The sequence below is a fragment of the Chiloscyllium punctatum genome, chromosome 20, assembly GCF_047496795.1.
Source record: "Chiloscyllium punctatum isolate Juve2018m chromosome 20, sChiPun1.3, whole genome shotgun sequence".
Classification (NCBI taxonomy): Eukaryota; Metazoa; Chordata; class Chondrichthyes; order Orectolobiformes; family Hemiscylliidae; genus Chiloscyllium; species Chiloscyllium punctatum.
The window spans coordinates 7,241,078-7,252,854 of NC_092758.1; the positions used below are offsets into that span (position 1 = coordinate 7,241,078).

Below are 11,777 nucleotides of genomic sequence, written 5' to 3' on the forward strand. Positions count from 1 at the left end.
GAGCAATTCCTACGTAGCTGCTTGCTATCCAATTTTACAGTGTGTCTGATCAGACGTGATGGCGTCTGGGTAGTGAAGGGGCTGTCCGGATCCCCAATCACATCTCAGGTTCTGATTGGTGAATAGCGGCATGCTTAAATTCGACCAATCAAATTATCGTTGATTTCTTAAAGCTGGGCATTCTGAAGTGAGTACAATGCCTCGATTTATTGTTGTACAATGAAAAATATTTTAAGTACGTTCCGGTATTGTTTCTCCCTGTTCCCAAAGTATTAGTTCGGACCACATCACAACATAATACACAGGACAGATGAAATAAGAATTAAAAAAGTTCGATCTGTCTCATTTATTTTTTAGTATTAATTACTTATTAATTCAGCTACGATTGTTCTGTTATTGAATTCAGTTCCCAATTTACGTATTTCTCACTATAAAAACACAAAATAACTTTATCACTCTCCTTGGTAATGAGACAATAGAATCCCTTCAGTGTGGAAGCAGGCCATTTGGCCCAAAAGTCCACACCAACACACTGAAGAGTCACCAACCCTGACCTATTGGTCTACCCTATCACACTTCATTTACCCATGACTAATGCACCTAACCCACATATCCCTCAACACTGTGGGTAATTTTTATGGCCAATTCAACTAACCTGCACGTCTTTGGATTGTGGGAGGCAGCTGGAGCACCCAGAGGAAATACATGCAGAAATGGGGACATTGCGTAAATTCCACACAGACAGTCACACGAGGATGGAATCATATCCGGTTCACTGGCACTGTGAGGCAACAGTGCTAACCACTGTGCCACCGTGTCATGATTACATTTTCTTTTCCATTTCCGGACTCCATATAACTACCCAGTTTCAGTTGTATTACTTTCCATTGTGTGCGCAATGCATATACTAATCTGTGGAAAAAAGTCCAATCTTGAGCCACAAATGATTATGGAGAATAATTTGCAGAACTATGTGTTCCTTCCTTATGTCTTCCACATTGGTCCAAGTTAAATAGTGTGTTATTTTTAAGGTCATCTGTCACTATCAAAATACTAAAGGCACACATATGTGAAACATTGTTTTCTAAGCTGAATGATACGTGTATTTTCATCTACTGTTTGAAAGTATACAAAATTCTGGGACAGTATTGTATTTTGAAGGCACAAAATGTATTTTTGATCAGTACAACCATTTCAGAGCTGCTCAAGCAATGGATTTGAAGAATGCCAGCATATTGATTTGTCAGGATTCGAAATGATTCACATTCAAATGCGCACAGATGCAAGTTTTCAGTTGGCTCAATTCATACATATATGGTGTTGAGTAATCAACCAGGTAAAAGCCCATAAATGAGTTTATTAGGCAAAAACAAATTACATATGATGCAGGTCAATAAATTTCATGGACTGAAAATTGGTCAATAGACAATAAAAAGGACAATGATAAAAGTGTTTTCTTTTCTCAGTGGCAGGGAGTGAATATTAGGGTACTGCAAGGATTGGTGTTTGGGCCCCATCTATATATGGCAAGTAATTATGAGCTGGATGAGGGAACCCATTGTAATGTAAGACAAATCTGAGTGGGATTATGATTCATGAGAAGGATGCAAGAAGACATCTAGGTGCAAATATACAAAACAATCTGGTGTTATTGTACGCCAATGAAAGTAGTCATGCAGGGTGTATTTTGTCTTTGAGTTTAATATGGTATGCACTCAGAAATGGGGATACCTTACGACAGAGGGATTGTGGAAGAGGTTCACTCAGCCAATATTGTGGATGGCAGGATCGCCCTATGAGATATTTCGACTGGCTGTGTAATCAGGAGGGCTTATAAAGATGAGAGGAGATTTGACTGAAACATGCAAATTCTAACAGGCTGGTCAGACTGCGTAAAGTAAAGATGGTTTCTCGAGTTGGGATGTCCAGAACTAGGGGTCATAGTCTCAGGATACGAGGTTAAGACTGAGATGCAGAAACATTGACTGAATCGAGAAGAATTTCCACAATGTGGAAACAGGCCACCCGGACCACAAGTCTACGCCAACCCTCTGAACAGCATCCCACCCAGATCCATCCTCCTACTCCAGTCCCATAACACCACATTGCCCACAGCTGTTGTACCTGACCTGTGCATGCCTGAACACGCCAGCTACTTTAGCATGGCCAGTCCACCTCATTTGCACATCTTTATACAATGGGAACAAATCGGACCACCCAGCAGATATGTGCACAGATGCTGGGAAAATGTGCAAACTCCACTCAGACAGTTGCCTGAAGCTGGAACTCAAGCTGGGTCCCTGGCACTGTGAGGCAGCAGTGCTAATCACTGAGCCACTCTGCCATTCCACTTCATTGAAATGGTCGTGAGACAATGGCATTCTCTACCATAAAAGACTGGGGAGGCCATTTGATTGCACATATTTCAGAAAGCATTAGATAACCTTTACATTTGAAACATACCAAGGGGATTGTGGAGAAAGGAGATAAAAGATTTGAGATAAAAGATTTGACATGAACATGTTGGATCGTAGAGCAGATTTGAAGGCCCAAATAGCCTAGTTCTTAGTTTCCATTTTATTTTTATTTTCCTGCATCCAGTGTTTGATTTATGATCATTTATGGTTTAATCATTCCCGGTTTACTTACTTCTTGTAATTTATGATACATGGGTACACATATTTAATTTCCAAATTAGATATTTTCAGTCTGTACAGTTACATGGATAGGAAAGATTTAGGGGGACATTGGCCAAATGCAATTCAGGTTAGGAAACCTGGTCGGGATAGAAGTGTTCGACCGAGGGGCATGTTGCTATGTTGTATGACGGTATATCTTCAAACAAATTTTCTCATTGTAAAATACCACCATGAAAATAAGGATCTTCCTTTCAGCTAACTGACTGTCCATCGAATTCTAGCTCACAGAAAAATATACTTACACAAATAAAGTGTGCTCATGTAATTCAGAAAAGATTTTTAAAAACAAGGGATTTAAGACTGGCTCCGTAAAGTCCATCTGTTGTGTTCTAACAAATGAGTAGGACGTGTTCTCTTTGCTCTTCAAACTCTGTCGTGAAATGTAAGCGCCTTGTGAAGTCTGAACATGTAAATAACCTGTGCAAGCACATGAATTCCTTTCCTGACAAGAGACTAGGAGGTTCAGGTATCTACTGCAAACTGAGTTGCCACTTCCTGGCTGAAATAATGTCAATCCCACAGTTGTAATGATTTAAAGTCAGCATTTTTAGAGTAACCATTCCTAAATCGATCAAATAGTTTTGTGCATTGGCAAAATGATCACAGTTTTATGCAACAATTCCAGTTTGCATATGCTAGAGATCAACTACCATCAGTTCTTTGAGTCTCAAAATCCAAACCAAGTCTCATCTGTAATGTATTGAAATGTTGGCTGAATAGTTTCAGTAACGTTATCAAAGAATCACAAAATTATGACAATGCAGAATGAGAAAATCCAATCTATTGCACTTGCACTGTCTCTTTTGTCTACTCCAGCTAAATTAACTAGTGTCAATTTCCTGCCTTTTCCCCACACACCTGCACATCATATTATTAAAAAATCCAATGTGTCTTGCAGGCCTCAATTCGAACTGTCTCCATCACATTTCCATGGAATACATTCTGTTCCCTAACAACGAGCTGTGTGAGAATTTGCATAAAATACATTCAGGTCTTCAACTTCACTGAGATTTTCCCGACAAAGTTAAAAATCGCACAACACCAGGTTATTGTCCAGAGGTTCTGCTGCTTCTTCAGGTGCTTGTGAAGCAGAACCTTAAGACAGACAATTTATGGCAAAAGTTTACAGTGCCATGCAAGTAAGATGATATATTTAACAAACCTCAATTGTTATTAAGTCTTTGATCTTTTAGAATGGGTTACAAGTTTCGGTTCATTAATATACAAATCCCAGAACTTCTTTTAAGTCGCATTCTCAAGATAATTTAAGGTTTTATTTTTTAAAAAGTGACATCACACCTCAGATAACACACTAAAAGTGTGAGGCCAGAGTCTGTCTGTATCCCAATCTTGAGTCAGACTGGTTCTATTTCCAAAGTAGAATTTACAAAATTTTATAAGGGTTGACTGTGTGCATTGACAGAGTGTGTAGATTTTGTAAATTCCACTTTGGAAATAGAACCAGTCTGACTCAAGATTAGGATACAAGCAGACTCTGACCTCACATCTTTAATGCATTGTCTGAGATGAGATGTCACCTTATTTTTATAAAGCCTTAAGTTATCTTGAGCATGTGACTTAAAAGAAGTTCTGTGATTTAAATAATAATAACTGAAACCAGTAACCCATTCTAAAAAAAATCAAGGATTGTTAAATATAACATTTTACTTGCATGACACTGTAAACCTTTGCTATAAATTGTCTGTCTAATGGATCTGCTTGACAACCACCTGAAGAAGTAGCAGTGCTTTGAAAGCTAATGCTTCCAAATAAACCTGTTGGACCATAACCTGATATTGTGCGATTTTAACTTTGTCCTCCCCAGTACAACACAGGCTCCTACAAATCATTTTCCTGACAAACATTCCTATTTTTCATAAAAACTTCAATAACCTCAGAAACCTCACAAATAGACCTCACTTCGCCATTTATTCGCCACTGTATCTGATTGTGTGGGAGCAGGGAAGGGAGGAATCGAGATCACCACTCACATTTCAGCTTTTGATTGGTCAGCAGGGAGCTCTCACGTTCAACCAATCACCGTACAGATCACTTCCTAAAGACTTGGCAGTTTTTTGTTTAGTTGAATTTAATATTTGTGATTGTTAAATTAAAAATTAGATATTTTTATTTCATTTATGATTTTAGTTTCCTTTTCAAAAATATTACTTGTGAGATGCCTGATAGTGATTAACCAGATCAGGATTATCTTTTTCTTCTACTAACACATTTCTTTGGAATCACAATTACAGTATCCAATAATTTTCTGGTGCTTCACCATGTAAATGTGCTTCACTGAATTTAACCAATGACTTATCAGCAATTACTTGTTCTTATTTACTCATCCACGGTAACAACGTTTTTTGACTCAATAAGAGGATCACTTGAAGTAAAGAAATGGTAGACAAGTAAGATTATGGTAGAATATTGTGGATGGTGGAGATCTGAATTAAAACTAAATGTGCTGGAGGACTGAATAGGTCTGGCAGAATCTTCAGAGAGAGAAACAGAGTTAACTTTTAAGTTTTTTAAGAGAATGTTTAATGGGGTCATACAGGATTCAAAGCATGAATTCTGTTTCTCTCTCCTCAGCTGCAATCTGATCTGCTGAGTTCCTAACTCGCGTTTCGATTTTATTTAAGTACAACTTCAGTGTCTAATGCAAGATGGATTATGGCTGGTTTAGTATTTTGCATGGGGTTGGGATAAGAGTTGGGTTTAGAGGGAGAGTGGGCGTCATGTTTTAGGTGGGGAAACAGGCTTCGTCAAGTTTGTATTCTAAACAGTTTGCAAGTACATGGCATAGCCTCTCGATTCATAATATTACTCACCATATATACAAGATTTACTGTTCAGTGCATTATGCACGACATAATGAAAAACTATCAAGATGATTTATTGATTTTGCACAAGTTTCTTTCAGAGCCCTCAGCAAGTTCAAATCCTCTTTGTTTGGACCTATTTCAAATCCAATGATTATATAACTACTTTGCAACCTCGGGTGAGTACTGTAATCCGCTGTACTTCTTTCGGTGCATCAAAACAGAGAGATCTCTGCTGAACAGTTACTGCATATATGATCGAGGCATTGATTGGATAGTCAGGGTGTTTTCCCAAAGGAAGAACTGTCAATTACTAGGGAACACAGGTTTCAGGTAAAACAGGGTAAGTGTAATGGAGATGAGAAAAACAGGTTTTTAAACAGAGGATGATAAGTATCTGTAATGAGCTATCAGAGGATATGATGGATGCGGGCACAAAAACAAGATTTAAGAGACATGTTGAGATATGTGAGTAGGGAGTGAACAGGTGGATATAGATCATATACAGGAAAAAGCGTTTTAGTTTTAAAAGTCATCATGTTTTGGTGCCATCATGGAGAGCCTAATGGTTTGTTCCTGTGCTGCACTGTTCTTTGCTCTTTGCCATCCACATTTTCAATGCTAATAGATAAGCAACTATATACTTAAGAAGAATCTCAAAACGATGTCGACCACAGAGTAACTGGCTAAAAAAAGACTTCTGAACTTACTGGAATTAAATTTAATCACAAGTCGTGTCATAGATTCATGCAGCACTGAAACAGAGCTTTCCATGGAGACATTCCTCGCCGTCTATGATCACAAATTAAACTAGTCCCACTTGCCTCTACTTGACCTGTACCCCTGCAAACATTTCGTATTCATGTACTCATCCAAATATCCTTTAAATTTTGTAACTGTACTCGTATCCATCACTTCCTCTGGAAGTTCATTTCACACAGAAACCACTTTCTGTGTTAAAACGTCAGTCCTCATGTCTTTGTAAAATATTTCCCCTCTCACCATAAAAATATGCCCCGTGGTCTTGAAATCTCCCATGCTAGGGCAAAGACACCTGCCATTTACTTTATCTATACCCCTCAAGATTTGATAGCTTTTCATGAGGTCACTACTCAACCTCTCATGTTTCATAGAACAAAATCCCAGCCTATCCATCTCCTCCATTCGTGGCATCATCCTGGTAAATCTCTCCTGAACTCTCTCCAGCTTAATAATATCCTTCTTGTAAAATTGTAAATTTTAGATTGTAAATTATAAATTGTAAACAAGAGCAAAGTCAGAGGCTAAGAATATTGCGAGGAGTAAAACATCTACTGACTCCTCAATGCCTGTCCACTACCTACAAGACACAGGTCAGCAGTTTGATAGAATACTTCACACTTGGTTCAATGGGTGCGACCTTAAGAACACTCAAACCTCTTGACACCATCAAGGGCAAACAGCCCACTTAAGTAGCACCACACGCACAAGGATCCAGTCCTTCCACCACCAATGCTCAGTGTCAGTAGAGTGTACGACTCGAGGGGCTGCAGAAATTCACCAAAGATCCTCACAAAACACCTCCAAACCCAAAACCTCTCCAATGCAAAAAGGATAAGGGTGGTAGATACACGGGGACACCACCATCTTTAAGTTCGTCTCCGACCCACTCACCACCCTGACTTGGAAATATATTGCTTATTGCTGGGTCAAACTCCTGAAATTCCTCCATCATGGCATTGTGGGTCAAACTACAGCATAAGGACTGCTGTAGTTTAAGAAGGCTGTTCGCTAGCACCTCATCTGGGCAAATAGGGACACACAATAAATTCTGGTCAGTCAGCGACACTCATGTCTCATGAGTAAATTAAAACAAACAAAAACTCTGGAGATACCACCATTAATCAGGAAATGTGGAAAGAAATTGTTGTTATGCAAGAAACTATCTATATCAGTTAAATAAGGACTCATATCATCTACAAGTGATGCATTTCCTTTTTTTGTGCAAAGATCAACTACTTGTTGTTTAACAAACGACCAGAAATTGAAATGGTAAAAGGTAAAATTGCCATAGCTCTTCTGACCATTTGCCTTTTATAAGGGAGGGATGAGTGGTGGTGTTTTAACCTGAGGATCAACACACCTCAGTTGATGGAAAGGTCAAAAAGGAGAATCCTTCATGGTATCCTCAACCAATGCAGGAATGGAACAACCTACCATCCAGCCCACTGAGCTAACTGAAAACCAGAATTGGAAAAGTATGGTGGCTATAAGAAATAATTAGAAAACAGTAATTTAGACCAGGTACCACATCACCTGACTCCCCAGACATACCTGAATATGGAAGACACAAAGTAGGACGGCGATGGAATAAGCTCTATTTGCTTGGATATCCAGCAACACTCAAGATAATTAACAACATCCAGGCCAAAGCAGCCAGTTTCACTGGCATAACACATAACATCTTCAATATCATCAATGTCTACTCTTTCCACCATCATGTACAAGATGCACTGCTGCAACTTACCAAACTTGCTGTGATATGCATTGCAAATGTACGACAAGTAACACCTAGAAGGTTAAGAATAGTGGATGCAAGAAAAGCAACTTTACATGTCACAGACTGTCCTGACATGGAAATAAAACATGGGCCAAAAATGTAGTGGAATCAATTTGGAGGATTTCCTTATTACGTACAGATTGTATGCACCAATGCAACCTGGAAGATGTCAGTTGAGGAAGGCACTTGGAAACTACTTTCTTCCGGACAACTGGAGCTATACAATAATGTTCGCCAAATAATGATGTTCAGGTTGCGTGAAAAAACAGAAACAAAAACAAATCAAAGCTGCCAGGATCATATTCCGATTTTTGAAGTGGCTCACCTCATGGTTCAAAGGGTTGCTAATCTTCTCAGCATTCAGCAGCTTTGGATCCTGTTTCCCAATATAACCACTCACAACATACTTTTTGTCAGTGGATGACCTGTAACTGCTGGGCGTGATGTAGTCTGGCCTCGTTGACTGTAACGTTGAACATGACTCATAGCGAAAACTTTGAGAAAGTGGGTCACCACCAAAAACCTCAACATAATTTGAGGGTATCTGTATGTTTCTACTAGCCTTTTGAATTCCATTCAGAGAATGTCTGGTTTTAACGCAACAACAAACACCCAGGGAACAGTGCTGAGCACTTAAGGAATTCCTGCTTTTATGAACCTTCACAGCGAGGATAATTAAAATGAAGAGAAAAATGCTAGAAATGGTTCCTAATGCGATGACCAAGGAAAGGCTCAGATCAGGACTGAACCCAGGATTTTCAGATGAGCCACTGACGCTGGAGAATGTATCAGCTTCTCCACCAATCACAGATAAGATAATGGTGACTGAGGCAGAAAGAGATGGTGATCCATTATCTTTTACCAGAATCACCAACCTTTGCTTTGAGGCATCTCGAGAAACGATACGACGGATTGTCCAAATCTCCCCAGAGTCTGGTGAAATAGTAAAAAGATTATGCTGGGTAGCTTGAAAAATCGAATAAGAAAGGCGAGCGTTCTGACCGGCGTCAGCGTCAGTGGCGGATACCTTGGCCACCAAAGACCCTGGTTCTGCAAACCTGGAAATTGTCTCTCCTGCTGTCGACCCAAATTCGACTAATGGCTGCACAATGACTGGAGCATTGTCATTCTGATCGAGGATAATAACATCCACTGAAACGTTATTTGCGAGTGATGGCGTCCCAGAGTCCATGACCTGAGCTTGAAACTGAAAGTTTTTCAATTCCTCGTAGTCGAAAGCTCTCTGTGCAAATATGACGCCAGTGTCCGATTTAATGGAGACGTAATTGAACACAGAGACGTTCTGAATGAGCGAATCCAGGATAGAGTATTTCAGTCGCGCGTTCACGCCAATATCAGCATCAAAGGCTGTAATGGAAAATATAGAAGCGCCTATATCATTATTCTCCATTACGTTTGCTGTAAATAAAGATTTCCTGAAATGCGGCGCGTTGTCATTTATATCGGAAACCTCCACTCGAATGGTTTTCTGGGATGAAAGAGGAGGATTCCCGAAATCTGTGCATGTTACTGTAACGTCAAATGTGGAAATAGTTTCACGATCTAGTGAATGATGAACAATTATTCCATAATAATTCTTTAAAGATGAATCCAGTTTAAATGGAAGCTTATTTGAAATGCGACATTGTACCTGCCCGTTTCTGTCCGAATCTTTATCTGCCACAGCGAACAGAGCGACTGATGTCCCAACTGGCGCATCTTCCGAGATTATACTTGACAAAGATGTTAAAGTCATGTCAGGGGGGTTATCATTCACATCAATAATATTTACCAAAACATCACAGTGCCCCGACATCGCGTCTGAACCTCCGTCCGTTGCTTGAATATTTAACTCCAAGACACTATTTTCTTCATAGTCCAACTTCTGTTTCACTCTGATTTCACCCGTTTTAGAATCCACGCCAAACAGTTCCCGAACTCTAGTTGAAGTGTGGCTACCAAACGAGTAGTTTATCTCTCCGTTGGTACCATCGTCCAAGTCAGTGGCATTTAATATGATTACCTGCGTTCCTGAGGCTGCACTCTCCAACAGACTGACTCTGTAAACTGACTGCGGGAAGACAGGAGCATTGTCGTTTGCATCGTTAACGATTATCGTGACCTGAGCCGTGCCCGATCTGACAGGGACACCACCATCCTTCGCTATCAACGTTAACCTGTGGCTGGTTTCTGTTTCTCTATCCAAGGAACTCTGCAGCACCAATACTGGCGATTTTACATTGCCACTGCGCATTTGCACATCGAGAACAAAATAATCGTTCGGAAAGAGCTCGTAGTTTTGCACAGAGTTGGTTCCAACATCCAGATCGTGCGCGGGCTCGAGTGGAAAACGCGTTCCTGGAATAGAACGCTCTGAGATGTCAAGGCGGAATTGTGCATTTGGGAAACTAGGAGCATTGTCATTTATATCGAGAATCTCCACTGTAATCTGGTGCAGCTTTAAAGGATTTTCCAGGAAAACGTCCAAATTTAGGGTACAACTGAGGCTCTGTCCGCAAATCTCTTCTCTGTCAATTGATTTCGTTACAATTAAAATGCCAGTGTCCAAATTTATATCCACATATTGTTTCTTGGGCACGGCTACTATCCGCAAATTGCGAGCCGAGAGCTGCTTTATATCCAAGCTGAGATCCTCAGCGATATTCCCAACAAAGGCGCCGAGTTGCAGTTCTTCAGGAATCAAATAACGAATCTGTCCAAACACTAGATTCCAAGCAGCGAACATACAGTATAAGAATTCGCATTTTAGAAGCCAATATATTTTATATCTCATTTCCAGAGTCAAACATTCCCCTTATTTCTGTATGTAACCACGGCATCAATTATTCTCTTTATCGTTATGTCAATGGTTTCAGATCGAAAGCAACTGCGATGCATTAAGTACCTGGACCTTTAACGAATCGGTAGGATTATATCATTTCAGTCTTTTACTTGGTCTACGTGACCAGTCGATTCGGGAACAATTTCTGCCGAGCTGCTTGCTATCCAATTTTACTGTGTGTCTGATCGGACGTGATGGCGTCTGGGTAGTGAAGAGGCTGTCCGGATCCCCAATCACATCTCAGCTTCTGATTCGTGTTTCAATTCGACCAATCAAGTTACCTTTGATTTCTTAAAGCTGAGAGTTTGAAGTGAATGCGAATGCCTAGATTTATTGTTGTACAATAAAAAATATTTTAAGACGTATTTCGCTGTATTGTTTCTCCACGTTCACGAAGTGATATCTAGGTCCAAATGACAACAAGTCACCTATCACAGGGGTGATGAGAATAAAAGAACATGTGCCATCTGCCCCAATTGTGTGTCATTATTGCTTAACTTATGATTCAGCTACTGTTTTTGTGGTTTTGCATTATGTTATCAAATTCGGCATTTCTCACTACAGGGACAAATACTATTTCATCGTTGTCCCCTGTAATGCGACAACAGTATTATTATGGTTTGATTCCTTCTTTAGACTCCATATAACTATAGTTTTACTTGTAATATTTTCCATTCTTGTTGTAATAGCTACATTACTCTGTTAAAAAAAAGTCTTCTAATCTCAAGCCATGCGTGATCATGGCAAATTATATGCAGAAGCATTTTATTCTTTACCCAGGTCTTACACTCCGGTCCAACTTCAGTAGTTTGTTACTTAGAAGGTCATCTGCAGGTTCCAGAATATTAAAGTCATATGTATGTGAACCCCTGTTT

At 39.7% G+C, this 11,777-nt stretch overlaps 1 protein-coding gene across 1 annotated transcript in view; it reads right to left on the minus strand.

Annotated features, from left to right (window-relative positions):
• The window catches only part of LOC140492288 (protocadherin Fat 4-like), a 38,715-nt gene extending 27,909 nt beyond the window's left edge, over nt 1–10,806 (minus strand). The window contains exons 1-3 of the mRNA XM_072591241.1: nt 8,468–10,806; nt 7,835–8,071; nt 39–133 (exon numbers count right to left, since the gene is read on the minus strand). Of these exons, the coding sequence (XP_072447342.1) occupies nt 39–133; nt 7,835–8,071; nt 8,468–10,806 (2,671 nt within the window). The remainder of the gene's footprint in view (nt 1–38; nt 134–7,834; nt 8,072–8,467) is intronic.
• Nucleotides 10,807–11,777: the final 971 nt, after the last annotated feature.